The 21899-nt window shown below is 49.4% G+C and overlaps 1 protein-coding gene across 1 annotated transcript; it reads right to left on the bottom strand.

Moving 5' to 3' along the window:
* Positions 1–1020: 1020 nt before the first annotated feature.
* On the bottom strand, positions 1021–13676 carry ENDOD1 (endonuclease domain containing 1). Its single transcript, XM_051644195.1, has 2 exons — positions 13167–13676; positions 1021–5710 (listed from the first exon to the last, which is right to left on the bottom strand). Exons 1-2 carry the CDS (start codon positions 13458–13460, stop codon positions 4577–4579), a joined length of 1428 nt encoding a protein of 475 aa, XP_051500155.1. The 5' UTR covers positions 13461–13676; the 3' UTR covers positions 1021–4576.
* Between the last annotated feature and the right edge of the window lie 8223 nt (positions 13677–21899).

The following is a 21899-nucleotide window of genomic DNA, read 5'->3' as shown; positions in this document are numbered from 1 at the left end:
TTTCTGACAGCTTTTCCATTTTCTGGCACTGACTACACTGGTGAGATGACCTATGAACCAGCATGGCTTGGTTTCCTGCCCAACTGGAGCAGCTCTCTGGGCAGAGGGAGGTACAGAGCTGGTGATGGAGCTCCACGCAGGGGTGAACAGCTCTGAAATGTGCCATGGCAGCAGAGGTCCACACAGAGGACCTGAACCAAGGGCTGTGACCTAGGGACTGTGCTGCTGGGGTTGCTGTTACTGGTGCCCAGCCCCGGGGTGAATGCAGCAGAGACAAGGGTCACCTCAAGGTGCACAGAGATGCCTGTGTCAAAGTGTTGGGTGAGCTGGTTGAGGCAGGGGTCCCATCCAACCCAACCCTGACCACTTCCAATGATGGGGCATCCACAACTTCTCTGGGCAACCTGTTCTAGCATCTCACATGAGTTCCTGCAGATCCAAGAGGAACGCAGGCTCTGCTGGAGGGGTTCATTTGCTCACAGGTACCTCCAAAATGCAGGTGTCAACATCTGGTATGGTGATCCCTGGATCTCTATACTGTCAGAGAAGGAAAACAGCCACTTTTAGGGAGTGCTTCTTCTTTTAAAGTCAGGATAAAACTGGGCAAGGGAACGGCATTACAGAAGAGGGTGTTTCTCCCTGTCAGCTGCGAAGAATCATCCTGATCTGATGTGATTTTTCTGTAACCAAACTGGCTGTCACGCTGCACCTGAGGTGCATCTCACAAGAATAAAAAAAAAAAATCCCCTCTCCACCTCCCTTGAGGCACACACAGAGCTGAATCCACTGCTTGCAACCCCTCTGCTTTTACCTACACATTCTACAGCTTAAGGAATTAACTCTTTTTTAAAGTGCTTTGAGAGAGGAAAGGTGTTTTAAAAGCACAAAAGAGCAATTAATATCAGATGTCAAGCTGTAACAAAGAGCAACTGTGCTGCGGGTGCTTTCCTGATTAGTCAGGGCACCCTGGGTTGCATTATCTTGTTTGCAGCTCTGACAGAAACGTGATACCAGCCCCTCTTTGGAAAAGTAACTTTTATTTTTTGAAGCCATATGTTTCCAAGGATAGACTAAAGCTCAGAAGCCATAAATCATGCCCAGATAAGAATAATCTCAAACAATAGTTAGTTTGTAGCAGGATGTTGCTTGTTCCGTGATAATTGCTCAGCGTTGGAGGCAGATTTCCCATCACCTGCTCAGACACGCAGCATAATAGAAAAATGCCTCGTGCTGGTTGCGGTTCTTGGCCTTTGGAATCAGAGTAAGTCAAAACAGTTTTAACACCATTGCTTCACATCTGCCCAAATCCTGCAGTGCTGCAGCCCCCTAGATTTCAAGGACTGTCCACCTTTAAGTGGTCAGAAGACACAGCTGCAGCATGGAGACCTGCTGGCCTGTCCCGAGCGAGGCTGGGTAGCAAAGGTGATGGAGATGTGGCAATGCAGACCTCCTGAGGTGCTCCAGCTTTGCTGCTTCTCAGCACATGAGCTCCCACGTTGCTGCGACTGGGGGGTGCAGTGGAGGTGCTCCTGGAGCTGGGATGTGGGGGGCTGCTGGTTTAAGGTGTGAGGAATCTGCTTTGGGTGAAGGAACCCTGAGAAGCGCAACACTGGCCACTCTGCAGTGCTGCTCATCTGAGATGGGTCAGAGACAAGGCCAGGCAGAAGGCAGGAGACAGACAGCTGGGGGGGCAGCTACCTCCTCCCCAATGCTTGGGCTGCACTTGAAAGCTTATGCCACCAAACATGCCTCCAGAGGCTGCCAGAGACCCGGGGTCCTCCAGGCTGGCACCACTGTCACCCTACCTTGGCATCTCCTGGGACCTGAGCTGGCTGCTCTCCTGCCTTGACAGCTGCCATGTAGCATGAGAGGAGTGCAGGGGCTGGGACACAGTCTCATAAAGGAGTGGGAAAACAGCTCCATGCCTGGATCTGCAGTAGGAAAGGCATGTTTGCGTAGGCATTGATGCAAAGTTTGGCTTGGAGAGCATCAGCAGGCTGCTGGGAGCAACCTGGACCTTTCCCCTTGCACATGAAATTCCTGAACAAACAGCTCCAAGGCAAAGGAGGGATGTGTAAAATACCACTGGCTTCACCCAGCTACACACCCCAGCACACAAAAGCTGACTTGCCTTTTGAGCAAAGACAGTGCTGCTTGTCAGCAGCCTCTCTTTTTCTACAAACCAGCTGTGACCCACAAAGGGTAAGACAAGGAGTCATCCTCTCTGCTTGCTCATCCCACTGCCTCCCCATCTCATCATGGGCATCCTCATGGCTGACATCCCCAATGCCATTAACATCATTGCTAAACAGGGTGCCACCTGGTCTGGGACGTGCACACACTGTTGGTTGCATGAATGCCACCTCTGTCACCACCATGAACCAGCCACATCTCCTTTTCCCTCTGATTCCATCCCCCCATCTCAGCCTTGCTGCAGGCAGCATGAGGCATGGAGGTGAAGCTGCTGTGTTGAGTAATCAGCCTTTCTTCAGCACAGGACTGGCCACCACCAACACAATCCCCCAGAGATGGCAGCACCAGCTTGCACACCCCTGGGACTCCTTATGGAATGCTAAGGCAGATCAGGGACCCACAACCACCAGATGCTGGAAGGAGGGACAGAGGTGGGAGTGAAGGGAAGGATCTATTTAAGTAGGACTCCCAGATGCCTCCTGGAGTCCAGCCACAGCAAATGGTGCTGAGACCCAGATCTTCCCTCCTGCAGGCAACTGCATCAAGAGATCCAAAGCCCCATGCTGAGTCAAACTCTGAGGAATGGCAGCAAACCTGTGCTCTCCTCCAGCAGTGCCAGGTGTCCCTGTGCCTCTTCCTCATCCAGCTACAACCCCTTGATGGTCCCCTGAAAATCCTCCACACATGACGCAGCTCTGGTGTCCCAGATGTGGGAGGTCCTGGCTCATACCAGTGAGGAAAAGGGGTGAGAAGCGAGCAGAGAGGACAAGCCATGTAGGAGAAAATAAGTGCTGCACCCCAGATCTCCCTCTGTGGGTGCAACCACTTCTTCCCTACTCCAGATTTCCAAAACCAGCTTAGAAGGGGAAATGCCCAGCAAAAGGCTTTGCTGTTCGGGGTCATGTTGAGCTTCAACATGATGGTTCCTGCATCTGCAGCAGCCATGCAGACCTCTCTTCCTCTCTTGGGTGGTCTCTTCCATTAGTGCTGCCAGGACCTCCTAGTGCAGGTAACTCACCATGAGGCTCCTGTTCCCTCTGCCTTTTCTCTCCTGATTGCAAGACTACCTTCCTTCATGTCCCCCAGGCCAGCTGCACTCCCAGCACAGCACAGAGGGGGACCCACCTGCCCTGCCCAGGGCTGGCTCCTGCCCGATTCCAACTCTGCCTCCAGGAAGGGGCTGTGAAAACACCAAATCACCCTGTGCAAAAGCAGCAAAATCCCTCCCGTGCTCCCCATGCACCTCCTCTCCCATGTCCTCTTTCTGTAGGGAAGTCCCTGCCACAAACCCAGACTGATGGGAAGAGCTGCTTTTCTTCTGCCCTAGAGGGAAACCCAGGAGCATAATTTTTCCCCAGCAAGGTGTGCTTTCAAAAGAAGCCTCAGAAGGACAGCTGTGGTGGTACCCATTGCCAGCCTGGGCATCATCTCGTGGAGATCTTGGGCATGTGAATACGCTGTGTGCCTGGGGAGCTGTCAGCCCTCAAGGGAGGCATGGCAGGAGGCATCTGATTCAAAGCCAAAAGCGTGACTCTCAGATGCTGCTGGGCTTCAGAGCAGGCACAAGGGCTTCATGGTTGGGACATTCAGGGGCTTATACCTTCAGGGAATGCCATGTCTTGAAGCTTCAGGACTTAAACTTTCAGTCGTCATCAGAGAGCAAGGAAGGGTTGGGGGAAGATAACCTTGGTACAGCTAAGGGAAAATGTTTTCCCACCATGCAAAGTAACATGCAGTAGGTCTTTCCTCACAGCAAGATCCATGTGATTTCAGCTGCCTGGAAAGACCTGAGGACTATGAGATACATCTGGTTGCAGCCCTTTCACCAGTGGATTGCATCCCTTCCACCTTGATTCAATGAGCAGTGCAACAAAAAGCAGGACCTTGCCCCCATCATGCCCTGCTGCCTCCTGTTTCCTAGCCACAAGTCCTTGCACTCATGCTTCCTTCTCCTTTCTCCAGGTCCCAGAAAACCCTCCATAACTAAAATCCTCCTCTGACCACCACCTCCTCCCTGGCAGGGTGGGCTTCTGCAGAGCTCGCTGCCAGTGCATAGCTCTCAGCATTATCATAGCCAGAAAGAAATAACCTTGTACCACATTTAACATGCAACTCCCAGAGGAAGCATCTGCAAATCACAGAACATTTGTGGCCTGCACCCATAAAACCCCAACACTTAACAACAGACACACCTTGAGTTACAGTGGTGGCACCCCCAGCAACGTTACCTCAGCCCTCCCCATTACTCCCCAGTCGGTTCATTATTATTAATTTCACTACAATAAATACCAGAACAAAACTGATAGCATTTGGCCATGTATCTTAAAGCTTTTCCCCACTCCTCCCTGAGTCTGTGTCTTTGCAGCCTTGGTTTCCATCCCCATCAGTCATCAGAGGAGCCTTTAGGGACAAACCGTTTGACTATGTGACCAGCCAGGTAGTAAAAGCCATGCAGAACTGCAGCTGTGGCATCGATGACCAGTGAAAAGGTGCCTCCAATCCCAGCAGCCATGTCTTTTAGGACAGAGGGAATGGCACAGATGGAGTGGTAAGGGAAAGCAACGAGGTGAAGGGCAAACCCCAAGGGGATGCACAGGATCCTGTAGGTGAGGAATACCACATCTTGAACAATTTGCAGGAAGCCTAGGAAGATGTTGACGATGACCCTCCCCAGATCATAGGGGATGCTGATGAGCACCATGCTGATAGCTTTAAGGTAGGACACCACCCCGTGGCACAGGCTGTAGACTCCATCCAGAACTGTACCACCAACCCGTTTGATAACAAGCCACAGAAAATAAAATGCAAATTTCACCAGCTCCACAAACACGTAGATGAGGAGTTCCAGAAGTTTGATGAAAGGTGTAGCAATGATGCCAACCAGTTTTCTCACCAAGCCACTGTCTTTGGCCTCCTGGTTGTCACTACTTCCTACTTGCTCTCCCGAGCGGATCTGACTGACAGCTTGCAGTATTGCTTCTGTTTTCCCCTGGCTTTGGTTGTCTTTCCCACAGTTGCCCTTGAACAGATGAGCTCCTGCTAGAAGCTGCTTCTCCAGCTCTCTCACCGTGAGGTCCACCAAGCTGTTTTCATCATTCGTTTTTTTTACTAGTCCCAGGGACCATCCATCTGGAGCATGACAGCAGGCTGCCAGCCAGAGGGTCTCTGGCACTGACACCTTCCCTTTAACTCGGACACTGGAAGGAATTGCACCTGCAAGGAGATACAGATGGTCCTTCTTGGAGCAGTGAGGGACCAGAGCTTGCTCCACTACCATCCTAATGTCTCCGTGCCAGCTTTTGCTCAGAGACGGGCTCAGAGGGACGGCGTTTGTGAGAGTGTAAGTGGCCATCTGGAAATCCTCGTCGTTGAGCGAGCTGGGATTGAGCAGCCCTCTCTCGTAACCAGAGCCCACATAGTCTGAGGTCAGGGCTTGATTTGCACCAAGGTTGGCCACAGTGTCAGCAATATCAGCTTCATGCACCATCTCATGCAGGTCATTTTCTGGATCATCTATCTGAAATTACAACAGAGGAGAGTTACTGGATGCAATTTGCCTTCCTAAAAAGCAATGTGTAAAATGGGCCTCAAAGTATATTCTCCATTGTAACTGGTACTACACGCTGTGCCTCAGACCACATCCTGCACTCGGTCCTTTTCTTCCTTGCAACACTTCAGAGGAGCATATGATCTACTTAGCTGCCCTGCCAAGGGCATTGCAAAGGATGCTTGCAGCTCTCCAGTCCAACCTGCAACCCAACACAGCCTCCAGAGTCTCACCAGACATCCTGCACCAAGCTGCTAACTTGTGGGGTTTTTTCTAGAAGAAATTTTTAAGACCAATACATGGCTTGATTTAGGGCTACGTTCTCACCTCCTATGGTGGTTGTACCTCCAGTTCATTTAAGCACCTGCCATGGCACCTTAATTCAGTCCTCTGAACTATCGCATCCAAGCCATGAAAAAAACCCAACACAGAATCATAGAATCATATGATGGTTTCGGTTAGAAGATCATCTAGTTCCAACCCCTTCTCTATGAGCAGGGACACCTCCCACTAGACCAAGTTGCTCCAAGCCCCATCCAACCTGGTCTTGAGCCCCTCCAGGGAGGGAGCTTCCATGACCTCCCTGGGCAATCTGTTCCAGTGCCTCACCACTCTAACAGCAAAGAAATTCTTCCTAACATCTAACCTAAACCTCCCCTCTTCCAGTTTAAAAACATTACCCCTTGTCCTATCACTACTCACCTTGGTAAAAAGCCCCTCTCCAGCTTCCCTGTAGCCCCTTCAGGCACTGGAAGGTGCTATAAGGTCTCCCCAAAGCCTTCTTTTCTCCAGGCTGAACAGCCCCAACTCTCTCAACCTGTCTCCATAGCAGAGGTGCTCCAGCCCTCTGATCATCTATGTGGCCCTTCTCTGGACTTGCTCCAAGAGCTCTATGTCCTTCCCATGTTGTGGGCTCCAGAACTGGATACAGCACTCCAGGTGGAGTAAGCATGGTATATAAGGCACTAGCAAAGGCATTTACCTCTCACCACTGGTTGTGTAAGAAGTCAGAATGAAGCAAAGCACCATGGCAGGTGACCTGAACTTCCCTGCCTTGGACACAGGCACAGCAATGAGCTGCTAGGGCTTTCTCAGGGCTTGTCATTAGTAGTCTGAACCTCATCCTTAATGACTACCCACCTCCTGGTGTAACACGGGCGAGGACACCATCACCACAGGTCCTTGATGGAATCTGTGCTACATACTTGTGTCTGCCTGTGCTGCAGAGCTGGAGGCAGTGATTGCTGCAGCAGGAATTCATCCTGGAGCTGCACACAGAGCCACGCACAGGGAGGTAATGAGCAGTGGAAGCAGCAGCACTAAATGCCAGGGTCTGCTCAGGGATTTCTCAGGTTTCCACAGCTCTGCCTGTCCTTTAGTCACATCTATTGGCACTGCCTGCAGCTGCTTCAGGGGGATGTGCCAGATAGATTGTAATTGTTTCCCCAGATTAGAGGGTGAGCATGTCGGTAGAAGCTCAGGGGTGGCAGACAGTGTCTAGCAGTCATGGCCTCCTGTAGTTTCTGTTTCAGAGGCCGTGGCCCTCAGGTCCCAGCACTATGCTGGCACAATTACATATCCTGTGTTTGCTCCTGGCCTATGGATTGTTTACTGCACCATGGGATATGTACTTTGGAGACATCTATGTCAAACAATTCATTTTCTACCTCAAATCACTTCCCAGTCATCCTTCCTCTTCCCTTGGCTGTCCTGCAATGCACTTGGACAGATGTTCAATTACGTCCTTGCAACCATACCCAGAGTTTGCATCCCTTAATGCCATACCAGCTCCTGGCAGCTCTGTGCCAGCCTGTGCTGACAGGCAGGGGGAGGAGATACCACCAGCGACCGTCAGCAGCAGCTGTCCGTCCCCCTGGCCACAGGACCGAGCACAGCCACCAGCCAGCCCCTGCGGTCCAGGTTCAGGGCTCCCTCTGCACCACGGCTGGTCACGGTGCCAAGCCCAGCCCCTGCAGAGGGCTGCACTACCCCCACCTCCTGCTAGGAGGGTTCTTGCACTTTGTTTGGAAGCAGCTGATGCTTATTCCTGCAGGACTGGAAAGATCGCAGGGAGCCCTACATAGCTTTTTCTAAATACACCCTTTAAAAAAAGACTTATCCTGCATTGTTGCTGCCTTATTCTGCTCCTCTTGCTCAGGCTCACAGGCTGCAGACGGCTCACGCCAAACTCACAGGCTGCAGATGGCTGATGAGGCCAGACATTTTATGTTCCACAAAATCACTGTCCTTTCCTGTCCCCCCAAACCATTCTCCCTGTTCTGATGAGGTGACAGTGTTGTGCTAGGGGACAAAGGATGCACTAGGTGCATTTAACCCCACAGTACAGGTAAGGGGGGAGTGAGCCTGGGTGTGAGGCTGTGCCTGGGAACTGCCCCTCATGCTATGGCCCTTGTGAGCCTGACACACTTGCAGAGACACCCATGGCAGCACTGCAGCCCTTTTTCTGCTTCAGGACCCTTCTGCCTTCTTGACAAGTGAAGGGGAATGTTGCAGGAAGGCTGAGGTGCTGTACCACAAGACTACACAGACCCAAGACAGGTCAGCTCTGCCTCCTGGCAGACACTCCCAGCCTACATGAAGCATATGGTATAAAGTTAATTGTCTCTGTTTATGAGCTGACACATGCAAAGCTTGAGGTGCCTATCAAGAAAATATGTCTGGTTACCTGTTCAGCTGCAGGCTTTTGCACATACCATTGGGATTGTTTAGGTGCAATTAAAAAAGACCATGATAAAAATGTGGCTGTGTGCTGTTCCTGCGTAAGGTTCTGACATCACCAAGGTATGCTTATAATAACTCATATTATGGTTTGTAATAACTCGTGTGTAGCTGAGGTTTTCATGCCTCCTCCAGCTCAGCCCCAAAGGCAGGCTGTCTCCAGCACTGCATCTTATCTGCATTGCAAGATGCCTTTCCTCACTGCTTCAAACAGCTTTTCATTTGTGTCACTGCCAAAGCCTATCTGCATCCATGGAGTCAGCCATGAAGCCACCTGTCCAAATCACCTGGAACAGCTAAGGGCAAGATCCAAGCAGACAGGTAAATACCTCATTCACAGGATGGGGATTTAAAGATAAATTATGCATCTGAACACCTGCATGGATGTGAGCACCTAACAATACTGGTGTGCTCCATTAAGGGAGGGTTGCAGTTTCACAGAAGGGGCAGAGGGGGATTGAAAGCAACACACAGGCATTAGGGCAGGCAGCTTCCATCAGGTTTGGTCATGTAACAAGGCAGGACACTGCTACCTCCCACTTTACCCACCCTTGTACTGAGGATCCAGGTGAACGTCAGCATCCCACTCCCCTCACTGCTGCCTCAGGCAAGCTTACACCTTTGATTGCAGTGGAAATATTTCATCTAACCTTAGTGTGGGACTCGTTTGTCAGGAAGCAGGCACAGTAACTCTTACACCAAGGTTTCTGTTGTAGAACATTCACATGGGTGGCTCTAGAAATACCTGTTTCTCTTGACTGTTTACCAAGAGAGATGGCAAGAGGAGCTCAGAGGTACTATAGGTGGGCAATGCCAGCCCCACCTTGGTCATCTGGCTGGTGGTGTCATCTACCAAACAAAAACACAAGGTGATTCTTCCAGCCCTTCATGCATTAAGGCAGAAAAAGAACCTCCAGAGTTTTCAATCTCCTTCCAAGCTACAGAAAGATTCAAAACCATAGGTTTTCATACAACCAAACTGAGATGAGGGGAAAGCCACCTAAGTGTCTTGCTCTCAGCCCCTAGGAGATCTGTGACAGAGCAAGTTTTCAGACCTGAGCCATCAGTAACCTGCTCATCAGTCTACCCTTCCTGCTCTCTAATTTTTCATTAATTGCTGAATTAATTTGCTGTTTCCAGCTGCCAATTGGTGGTGGGTGGCACTGACATTCCTTGCACTTCTCACCCAGTTACTGCCTCTGCAGTACATTTGACATTTGTTTCCCAGGCAGACATTCCTGAGGAGGTAGGCATGCAAGGAGTGAGACAATGCCCTCACCACTTACATCATTACCCCAAAAAGGCATGTGGCAGCCCTGAAGCCCTCACGAGAGTGTTGAGAGTGTTTTTATAGAGATTTCTTTCTGTTTCCTGTGTTTCTGCATCTTCATGTGCATATACACAGGCATGAGCACATGACACTGTGCAACTGAGCCTGCTCATACCCAGCTATCCCTGTCTTGGCAAGGAAATTACCCAGAAAAGATGCTACAGAGCAGGTGCTACTATGGGTTCTCTTAAGCAGCCATCTGATCTTTCCTAACCATCTGACATGACTTTGACAGAAACACACATCATGGGTGTGAAATCTTTTTTCCACCTTCTCCTCCCAGATCCAGCCTGGCAGTGACTGAGAGGGATGTACATGCTTATTTCTTGAGTTACAGAAATTTTTCATAGTACTAATTTCTTCCCCCTACAAATTCTTCTGCCATTTTTTTTCCCCCTGGTATTTTCTCTCTCAGAGTGATGTTGCTCCAGTGAACGGCAGAGCTGCTGCTTCCCACCTCTGAGACACCTGCATTTCAGCACTGGGTGAAGGGGACTCATTAGTGTAAAGTAAGAACAGACCCACAGAAACCCATGGGGGCTCTCTGGAGAAGACAAAGCAACTAAAGGAAGCACCTGGCCAATTACTTCTGGCACTGCAGTAGATTTTGGTGGCAGAAGACACAAGGTTTGGGACTCTGTAATGCTGACAAGGATGATGACACCTAGTCTCCTGAGCTGGAAAACGAGGAGGTGGAGCAGTATGAGACATGGACTTCCCTAAGGCCTTTGACACTGCTTCCCACTGCATTCTGATGACAAAACTGGCTGCTCATGGCTTGGATGGGTGTTGGCTCTGCTGGGTAAAACACTGGCTGGATGGCCGGGCCCAGAGAGTGGTGGGGAATAGAGCCAAATCCAGCTGGTGGCCAGTCACAAGTGGGGTTCATCAGGGCTCAGTGTTGGGGCCACTTATTTTGAATATCTTTCTCAACGATCTTAATGAGGAGATAGAATGCACCCCCAGTGAGTTTGCAGATGACACCAAGTTGGGAGGGAATGTTGATCTGCCTGAGGGTAGGGAGGCTCTACAGAGAGACTTGGGCAGACCAGATCGATGGGCTGAGGTCAGTTATATGAAGTTCAATGAAGCCAAGTGCTGGGTCCTGCACTTTGGCCACAACAACCCCAAGCAACACTACAGGCTGGGGTAAGAGTGGCTAGAGAGCTGTCCAGCAGAAAGGGACCTGGGGGTTCTGACTGCTTGGCCACTGATCAGGAGCCAGCAGCATGCCCAGGGGGCCATGAAGGCCAGAGACATCCTGGCCTGGATTAGAAATAGTGTGGCCAGCAGGAACAGGGAGGTCCTGCTGTACTTGTTATTGGTGAGGCTGCACCTTGAGCACTGTGTCCAGTTTTGGGCACCTCAACACAAGAAGGACAATGAAGTGCTGGAGAGTGTCCAGTGAAGCTGGTGAAGAGCCTTGAGAACAAGTATTATAAGGAGAGGCTGAAAGAATTAGGGCTATTTAGGCTAAAGAAAAGGAGGCTGAGGGGAGACCTCATTGCCCTCTACAGCTACCTGAAAGGAGGCTGTAAAGAGGTAGACACTGGTCTCTTCTCACAAGTAACTGGTGATAGAACAAGAGGAAATAGCCTCAAGCTGTGCCATGGGAAGTTTAGACTAGACGTTAGGATAAACTTTTTCACTGAAACGATTGTCAGACATTGGAACAGGCTGCCCAGGGAGGTGGTTGAGTCACCATCCCTGGATGCTTTTAAAAGTTGTCTAGATGTGGCACTTGGGGATACGGCTTAGTGCTGGACTTGGTAGAGTGGGGTTTATGGTTGGACTTGATGATCTTGAAGGTCTTTTCCAACCTAAGTGATTCTATGATTGTATGGCAAGGTGGGGGGTAAAGAGGGATGGAGCGGGGAGGGCAGGGGTGCCAGATGGAGGAAGGTGCTGGAGAACCAAAGCTGCTGTGGAGGAGCTGCCCACTGCTGCATGGCAGGAATGGCTTTCAAGGCTATCTGGGCAGGTCTGGTGAGACAGACCACAAAGAGCAGGAGGAGCCAAGGGGGCTAGAGGTGAGGAAGGGTGTCAGTGGCCAAGGCATATTGGAAAGGATCTCATCTCTGCTGCTCTGCCTCACTGTCTCCATGGCACTGACCAAAGAACCTCACTCACCTAGGTCCTCTTTGTGTTTTAAAAATTCATCACCCTTCCTTAACTTCCTAATGGCAGAGTCTGCAAAAAGCTTCCCTTTGTTTTAAAAGGGCAAGCAAACACCTCCCACAGCCATCTGTGAAGTGGAAAGAGAGATCAAAAGGTCCTTGGGAACTCCTGCAACTCAAAAATCAGCCCAGAGAGCTAGGAGGCAGTCCAAGGTGAAGACAGGGACGTAGAATCTCCTGTCTTCATTGTCTGTGACCTCATGGCCTTAGTATCTCATCACCACACATGAGGAAAATTAGCAAGGCAGCCATTCTCCTGGGTCAGGAGTGAGCCTTGATTCTGGCAATGTCCAGCTCCCAACACGCTGCTCTGATACTGCAGCAGTTCCTGCCTTGACAAGGCACTCCTGCACATTCCCATCTATTCCTGAGCACAATAGATGGGGGTAGCTTGATGTTTGCTACAAAAGTCCCCATCATGGCTGATGAAAAACCTGAAACAGGGCAAAAAGAAAAAAAAAAAGAAAGAAAAAAAAAAAGAAGAAAGAAAAGAAAAGGAGAGGTAAACCAAGCCATACGTGTTGTCTGAGTGCACCAGGAATTTTTTAAGGATTTCCTTTAAATTTAGCAACCCGAAGGACTTCCTTAAATATGCCAAGTGTCAGGGGAGACAAAAACCACTGAGGCTCTGGGGAAATTCATTTTATCCTGCACATTTCTGACCCAACTGCAGCCTGCATGCTCCAGGACATGTTAATTCATTTCCCTACAGGAGTCTGCAACACAGGGACACAACAAAAAGCTGCAGCATCAACTCGGTGAGCTGTGAATGGATGTTTTATCCCTGTGCAGTGAAGCCAAAGAGCTCTTATCAACACTGCGATCATACCGGCAGCAGAACAAACTTCAGCTTGACCCTGTGATGTTTAACCCTGCTACCCACCAGCAGTGCTCCCTGCCCATGAGAGCTGCCTAGGCAGGACAGGCACATTAGCTGGTGTCCAAGATGACTTTACAAGATCTCCCCTCCCAGCTTTCATTAAAAGCCCTGTGAGACAAGGAACTAATTGTTTGCTCAGTTCCAAGCACAAAAATAAGTTCTGCTTCCACTAAATTAATATCAAACAAAGTTCAACAAGCAGAGCTCCTGCCTCCTCTGCAAAATCCTATCCCCAGCTCCACCCCAGAGGAAATGTTCCCCAGAAACATTTGCTTTACAGCAAAGGAAAAGCTGACTTACCTGTGGTTCAACCAGCCAGTTCTCCTCCTTGTTTTGGGCTGGCTTGGTATACTTAAAAGCTGAATAAAGAGGGATTTTGTCCTTAGTACTGTAGAGGGTTGCAAAGCGAGGCTCTTTGTTGTATTGCTGACAGATTTTCACGTGGAAAGGCTCTGTAAATCCTTCGGGTGGGACTTGTCCAGGGAAGAACACATTACACTCGGCAAAACCAGTTTCATCCTCTCCAACAACTCTGCCCTGGGAAAAGCCTGGGAAAACCGAGGCGCAAAGCAGAAACACAATTGACGTCTTCATGGTCCACTCCCCGGAGCCGAGGGAAGCCCCGTCTGCCTCCTCTGGGTACGGCAAAGGACCTGTGCTCTGAGTCCATGCAGCAGCCAAGCCAGAAAGCGTCTGGAATTCGGGTGTAGCGTGCGAGGGAAATGAAATACGAAACCACAGCCGAGCCCTTCGGGGAGCCGGCGCGTCCTGCAGGCAGCGCGTTGGGAGCCCGCAGGCGCGGCGGGCAGCGCTGACACACGCCGGGGATGCCAAGTGCCCGCAGCAGGGAATGCCGAGCAACCTGGAATCACCAGGGCTCGGCGGGAAGGGGAGGCGGGCAGCCTGCCGGCCCAGCGGGGCTGGAACCCGGCGGCACTGGCAGCCCAGGCTGGGGCTCAGAGCCGCGGGGGTGGGGTGTGCTGCATTGCAGCACTCCCCGGCAGGAGTTTTGGCTGACGCAGCCAGAAATCTTCCTGGGGCTGCCAGGGGGATGCTGCAAAGCCTGCTTCACCACCCCGAAGTAGGTGTTAGTTGCCCTCCCCGGCCATGAGCCTGGCTAAGAGAGGTGGAGAGGGAGAGAGAGAAGGAAAAGCGGAGAGGTGGCAGGATACAGGCACTGCTGGGAACCCGCTTTGCCCCTTGTTTGTCGCCACTATTGCTGCCAGCCACGTGCTGCTAAGGCATCTGCAAAAGGAATTCTCCTCCTGTCTCTCTGGGAAGCATCTCAAACCCTCCCGTGGAACAGTATCACCTCACTTTGGCAGACCCTCCCTCAGGAGAGATTGACAAGAGACAGAAGGAAGAAGACCCTTGGATCACATACCCCTAATCAACACACATCTCTGAATATTTTAACCAAACCTATGAACTAGCAAATAAAAAAAAACAAACCAAAACAAAAACCAAAGCAAAACAAAAGCTTAAAGAGAATTAAACTGCTCCTCTGAGTTCATGATCACCAGAGCTGCTGCTGGGTAAAGGCTGCATTCCTTCAGTGACTGGAAAATTAGTGTTTTCAGAATAGCGAGGATGGAAAGGAGGCTACAGAGCAGTTCCTCAGAGTCAAGAAAATGTGCTATTTCCCACTCACAAAGTTAAGTATGTTCAGTTGTGTTGCCAAAAACCTTAAAAAAAATTGCGGTTGTCAACAAGGCACAGGTCTGTTTCAGACAAAGCTGGTTTACACTGTTAAAGTGATTTCCAAGCAAAAATTCCAAGTGCTACCAACCCCCAAGTGCTTCGCAGACAAGGTGGGGGTAATCCATATTGCAGATCATGAAATGGAACAGTGGGTGGTGGTGAAGTGTCTGCCCTAGGTCAGAGAAGGAGCCTCTAAAGCTCTAAATATAGAGTGGACTCTAAGGCTATCATTCCTCTTCTCAGGGGTGACTTTTAGAGGTACCAGGCAGGGAAATACAGCAGCACCTCTTGTGGTGTTATCAGCTGGGCGAGACAGAGGTGGGCTGGACAGGCTGGGGAACAACAGGAAATGTAGTAAGTGGGCTTGATTTGGGTCCAGGCAGATACCTGGTTACCCAGCCCTGACAGAAAGAGTTAGTCATGCTCAGGAAAGGTTATGGAAATGAAAGCACAGATACAACCTGATCTGAAGACAGCAGCTCCAAAACACAGGCTTAAAACGTCACTTTCTTGGATGTTAAAAGGCTCCTGGGAAATCAAGAACTGAAGCCAAATCTCAGCTATTAAATGTTCTTCTGATCCCAGGCTTGCTATTACCTGTGCAGCAGAAGAAAATAGCATGGTAAGCCCTGCTCCCCAGGCAAACCTGGGCCAGGCGATGCCTTTAAACACCCCACTCCATGGCTGACACGCACTGCCCCAGGATTAGCATTGTTCCAATCCAAGGAAAGCTGTGTGATGTACTCTAGGTGACCCTGCTCTGGCAGGGGGTTGGACTAGATGATCTTCCAAGGTCCCTTCCAACCCCTAGGATTCTGTGATTCTGTGAAAGCACAGTATGAGGTGTCTCAAGATGAGCAGATCAATGACTTTTAACAGGAAACTTCCTGCCTCTCTTCTGGACCTGTGTATCAACCTCCTCCCTCAACACAGCACCTCTGTCTCACTGGGATGCACAGCCTCAAGTTGTCTTCCAAGCCTCAAGGGCTTCTTACCTGCTTTTTGGGAACTCTTTATTTTCAGGCTGTGAGGCTGGGATCTGCCTACCTTTTTGGCTCTGTATTTAACCAGGGAACAGATAACCCTTCACTCAGCCTGAAAAGCAAGAGCCTGAGGCTCTCATCTCCTAGGAAGAGCATCAACATGAAATCCAGTATGGAGCTCCACTCCTCTACTCCCAATCCCATTTTCTCTCTAGATCAGGCCCCTCTCCAGTTTCCATCCAATTTAAGGTACCTGTTGTGACCTTTGAATGTGGAGCTGGGTATTTTTTTCTGGTTTTGATAACATCACTATTACTAAAGAGACTGGGTGCCATCATCACCCTGTGGCACTCGCCATGCTGGGAAGATAAAGGCCAAAGGACTACCCTTCCCAGGAAAGTCACACTCTCAGCCAAGGGGTCACAGACAGGGGTGAAGCACAGTGAGATGGAGTTGGTCAGAGGTTTTGACAACTCAGTGCTCTGGTAGCTTGTCTGCTATCACAGGCTTTTATAGGCATCGCTCCCTGTGATGCAAAAGGGAATATTAACGTTGGGTTCCAAACAGCCCTAAGGCTGTTGATGTGAGCAGAAGGGATCTGGGAAAATGCACATTGAGTTGGAAACAGGCAACATGAGCCAACTGCCTCCTCCAAACCCACCAGAAGGTGACAATGCAACAAGCCCAGCATGACAGCAATGCACAGAAGCATCTTTTTAATGTGACAGAGGAGAAGGAGCCCAGGGGAGATGCAAAGAGGCAGGTAATATGGTCACAGACACGTGAGAAAAGTGATCTCCCAGTGGCAGGCAGGGGTGTGTGGGAGGACAGGAGAGGCTGCAGGCAAGAGGCTGTATGGACACAGAATTTGCAAGGCTGACCAGAGATAAAGTGCATCAGGGAAACGAGATTGGAGAGATAGAAGGGCAAGAAAAGAGGTAAGGATCCAGAAAATTGTGTTGACCAGGAGGAAAAGGAGGATATTGGGGAAAAAAAGAGAGCTGAGGTGGATCTGCATTCCTTAAAAACTAAGGAAAGGTTAAGAAGGACAATGAATGGAAATAAGTGTGAGGAAACCCAGGAGGTGGATTGTGATGGGCCAAGTGAGGAGTTGAGAACAAGCTGAGGAAAGCTGTCCATCTTCCTTGACCTGACACAGATGACAAATCCTCCCCTTCCTCAGGAGTCTCAAGAACCAAGACCAATGCCTCAAAGAAAAAAACACCTCCCTGAAAAACAAACTGGAAAAGTATGCCAGCATCCAAACCCTTTAGCCACCAAGAAGTTGCTGGGCTTGTTTGCCTGCTTTCCCACACTGTGCCCCCAGCCCTGTCTCTGTTCACACGGCTGACACTGGATTTGTTACAAATAGCAAATCTTTCTCCTCGCATGCCTGACCCCTCTAGTCTAGGCTTTCAAAACATTCTTGACTCCAAATATTTTTCCAGGCCTGATCTACTGTCTCTTACCACGACCTCTCTGTGGGACCCTGGTGCTATATGTGACTGTCCCATTCTTCTGAGAAGGAAAGGAAGAGGAAAGTGTCTCCAAGGACAAGCAGTCCCACTGGACAGACACCATCTGATTCAGTGGAGATTCCAAAGATTGGACTTGGAACACAGCAGTGCCAGTAAACATGCCATGGCATGTCAGAGAGCACATCTGCCTCCTCACTCTCTCATGGGGAAAGAGCTTCTTTTTAAAATTAGCTTAAAAATTTGACCTGGCAAAGGATCCCAGTGCTGAGCTAGGAAGAAAAGCAGGAATGAAACAATTTTCCCGCTAAAACTAAGGCATTCAAGGGCCAGGGAAGCAGAAGAACAACAAATGGTCGACCACTGACAGTCCCACCTCATTGCTCGCCTTCTGCCGTGACGTTGACAAACAATGATGGGCCAGTGAGAGGCCATTAACTGCTTCAAACTGCCAGGGGTGCTGATCTGGCTACTCTCCTTCCTCACTTGCCTTTCCTCCTGGCCACACTCACAGTCTCTGTCCACAGCAGGCAGTGGATGCCTCAAAGTGGTGTCACAGCTGAAATCAGAAGAGAAAAAGATGGGGAGCTTTGAGACATAAAGTGATGGGGGAGGTTGTCTGTGGTGCACAGTCAGAGGAAGAGGGTGGTGACTGAGAATGGTGAAGCACCCAAACATACTGCTTTCTGGGCCATAACACCTTTAGGACAGTGACAGAATTAAATTAATAAAATCCAGAGGCTACATCCTTTGGCACTTTATCACAGCCTTCAGACTCAAGAGATCTTGTTTAATCTTCAGGCTGTTAGAAACAAGTTCAATGACAGCAGAAGTAGAATTTATTTAGAATAGCAGTGCAAGGAAATGCTTTTAGTAGTGCAAAGGATTAACTATCAGAATTAGTTATTTAGAGATGTGTTGAAAGCTCCAACAGTTTTATTCTTTAAATCAATACATGCTTTTTAACACAATAGCAACTATGATTAAAGAATTGATGCTTCAGTGGTACTGGCCTTTGTTGTACAGATTGTTAGTTGGTCAGTGTCATAACAATTCTTTCACACCTTAAATCTGTTTTGGACATGAAAGTTACCCACTCATATGCTTTTCTTTAAGGTACTGTTATTGACATTCTTTTAAATTTGTGTGTTATATTTTATGTTTTCAAAAGTGTGTTGTGGTTCAGTCAATGCTGAGAGCTTGCTGTGCTAGATGCTGCCAGAAAACAAGGTGTGAGACAGCTCCTGACAGTCTGCATTGATGAGAGACTGATGGGTGGGAACAAAATTAGAGGTATAAGCTTGTTAGGCTTGCGTCATCCCAGAAGAGAGAATGAGAAAGCCATAATTCTTGAGAAAGCTAAACCTGCTGGCAGGATCCAGAAGTTTACTCAAGAGGTAAAATATCAGCCGCGCCCAGGACTGCCTGTCTCCAGCAACACCACCATGTTTTGGAACCACAGAATGAGATGTTCTCCTTTAAAGGTTTGGCCACACCTGATAGATAGAGGTGAGGCTCCAACCATGCACCCCAGCTTCAACACCCTCCATGCTGCTCAGATTGGCAGTGGAGATGCCCACAAGGAGACCAGTCATTCCAACAGCCAAGCAGAGAAGTAGGCACTGCAAGGGTGTGACTTGCATCATCCTACAAGGCCGGGTAAGGACGAGATGGCATCCTCCAGATGTGCCTCTGTTTCTTGCACAGGCTGTAAAGTGAGCCCAGAATGTCCACAGCTGGCCAGACAAAGCTTGGGCAGGACCTGAATACTCCTGCCACCACAGGGATTTAGCCCATGAAAAACTGAGTGTGTTGGCTGTGAATGCGAAGAGCAAGCAGGTCTCTCCCCATGCTCCTTTCAGGCCTCAGCTTTGCTACTGAAATACAGACTGCAACTGCTGCAAGGCATAAACGTAAGATCATACTTTCCACATATCTTGCTTCTTGGTCAGCACTGCCGGGGGAAAGATTCAGATGTGAAAAACAGTCACCAGTTCCAGGATCCCGTCACTGCCATGAGTACAGAGCACAGCTTCTGCGCTCAGAGTTCACAGAACAGCATCAGTGTATGACAGCCAGAACAAAGTATTTCCTCTAAAAACCAAAAGCAACAGTGCTTTTAGTTACACTAACTGGCAGCAGGGTGGCAGGAATTACTGGCCTTAAATTAGTGCTTTAAATAAGCAGGTGGCTAGTTGGCACTGCAGGTTAAATCACAAGTGTAAAACCCAAAGTCTCTGGAGAGCAGACCTGGAAGCTTCCTGATTTTGAAAACTGCCCAGAAGAGTTGGACTTTTCAGTGACCTAGCTGGGATCTACTGCAGAACTGTTGGGTTTGACTTCCTTGGGGGGTGGAAGCTACTTGGCTGTGGCTGTGTAACACTTGTCATGTACCAGGCTGCAGAGCAGCCAGTCCCTAAACACATGGTTCATCAGGTGATATTCAGGGTGCACTCAGCTTCAGTGCTGTAGTGTCTCATGTCTGTATGTCCTTCCATACAGTAAAACTCAAGGTCTCAGGGTATGGGTTATGGGTCCCCAGAGGATGCAGCAGAATAGAATCCACAGAAGCCAGGACATCACACAGGGACTCTTGTAAGCTACACAGTCACCAGTGACAAAATGTAAGCCTTCAGCACTGCTTTGCAAAGAGAATTAAAAGCCTGCATATGCTCAAGCTCTTTAGGCATTAATACTCTCCCACCTGTGGGCACTCAAGGAAGGATAACTTTGTCCTGTCATTCTTAAGCTCAGTGTCAGAATCTAGAATACAGGGGTTTTAGTCTTCCCTCCATCAGGAGGCAGGAGAGGCTTGGAGCCAACTGTCTCATTGTCATCATGGTGCTGCTGTCACTGTCCTGCTGCCCTGGACTGCTTGTACAAATAGTTATCCATTCACAAAGTCAGAAGGTAAAACCCCTTCTACTCTTTAGTGAAAGCACAAGAGCAAGAGACTCTTGGTCCAGCCTGGATCGTGCTGCTTACAGTCTCTCTGAGCAGCAGCCCTTGTGCCTACAATATGGTGCTCACAATCATATCCTCTGCGCAGCATTCACATGAACCAGAACCCCCTGGAGGACACCCCAGCCCTCTGCCCTTCCCCTAGCACAAAGCAGTGTATAACCAATCCACTTGTTTCTAACTGAACATCCTTACACCTGATTAAGAGCATTTGAAGCCTACCTATCACAGATCATAGAGCTCACAGCTGATAAAGACTGCAGGAGCTGGAGTTGTTGGAGTAGGCAGGCTCCAACACAATGAAAACTTGGAAGGGGGAGAGATGCGAATAGTGCAGAAAGTGCATTCATTCCACGCCAAACATTCCTGTGCAAGCCCTTCCCCCATAGGCACCAGCTTCTCCCCTTTGCAGCTGATCACCCAACAGCCTAGTCCCACCGGTGGGACACAGCACCTTGCACAGGATCAGGACTCAACCCTCTATTCCTGTTTAAAAATTTACCTACAAGGACGGCAAAACAAAGTCACTAAGGGCATGCTGTGGTAGTGCTGGGTAGGAGCAATGAAGTCTTGCTGCTTCATGTGTGTGGTTTTTGCAGGGACGCAGGAGAGATGTGGCTGCTTTCACCATGCTCATGGCAGGTGACAGGCCAAGGAGAACAAAAGAGGGAGGGAAATGAAAGCTTGGTTTCAGTTGCTAATCCTCAGCACCAACGATACAGAAACAGGCAGAGTCTTGCCAAGACGAGGCACGTCTGCAGATGTGTTGGCAGCACACACCTCCTCGCTGTGCCCTGAGTCTGCAGGGCAGCATGCAAAGCCCTGTTCCACAGGCCTCCTGCTTCTGCAGGTAGGGCTTTGCTTATTCCTGCTGGGTTTCTGTGTTCAGCCGAAGGGACTGGCCACCACAAATCCTGAACCGACCAATGCTGCTAGTCAGGTTTTGATAGTCCTAACCAGCAAAAACACCTTAAACTTCAGCTGAACACCTCCCACTCCAATGCCCAAACCCCAAATGACAGATCAAAAACCAGGAAGGGAACAAGTTTTGCCAGGCTCGTGTAGTCCAGGAGGGGCTTCATTCACAGTTACTGACCTTATAAAAGAAGCCTTCCTCACCCCTAGTCAGCTCCCCACAGCAGAACTCAGTGTATTAGCTCAAATAGAGGTGGTGGTTCTGATGGCCAAATTACACAGCAAAGGCCTCTGGACTTTGTAATACAGGAAATCAAACCTTGTACCCTGCTTTTACATGGGATGTTACATCTACAGATAACAGGGCAAAAAAAGCCTTTGGTCCATTATCCACGGTTTCATAAAGAAGGAAATGCACAGGATTTGGGGAGAAGAGGCTCAAGGTCCCCAGGCTAGTGGCAGTGCTGGGAAGAAAATACGAGCTTCCTGAGCACCAGCCCTCTGCACTGACACAGTCCCACATGAGCAAAAGGGTCCCCTGAGGCTTCAGCAGCTAAAATACTGTGAATTTGCAATCTAGAGCTAATGGTGAAACAACCTGTTTGACCCCACTTGTGGGTCAAGAGTTCATCTCCAAGCTGTTATTCTTTGTTTTCATCTGAGTCAGAGTAAAATCGCTTCTGCCCACTCTGAAACAAACAATGCCAGTGGTTAACACTCTTCCAAAGCCAGATCTGCCTCACTGCTGGGTGAACCCTTGTCACAGTGTGTGTGCAAGCTAAAGGATAGCTAAAGGTTACTAAGGATAAGCTAACTAAAGAATAACTAAGAATAACTACAGGTTATCCCAATGGTTAAGTGAGCTTACCAGGAGCTGATACCAGCTAGAATCCTCCTTGGTAAGAAACCATGTTACATCCATACAGCATCATTGGAGGAGGTGACAATTGATCCTGTGGCTGACAATGAGTCTGAGAACTGCACTAGTGAGATATTGC

This window comes from Apus apus, chromosome 1 (genome assembly GCF_020740795.1).
Source record: "Apus apus isolate bApuApu2 chromosome 1, bApuApu2.pri.cur, whole genome shotgun sequence".
NCBI classification, from domain to species: Eukaryota; Metazoa; Chordata; class Aves; order Apodiformes; family Apodidae; genus Apus; species Apus apus.
This window is presented reverse-complemented; position numbering and strand designations above follow the sequence as displayed.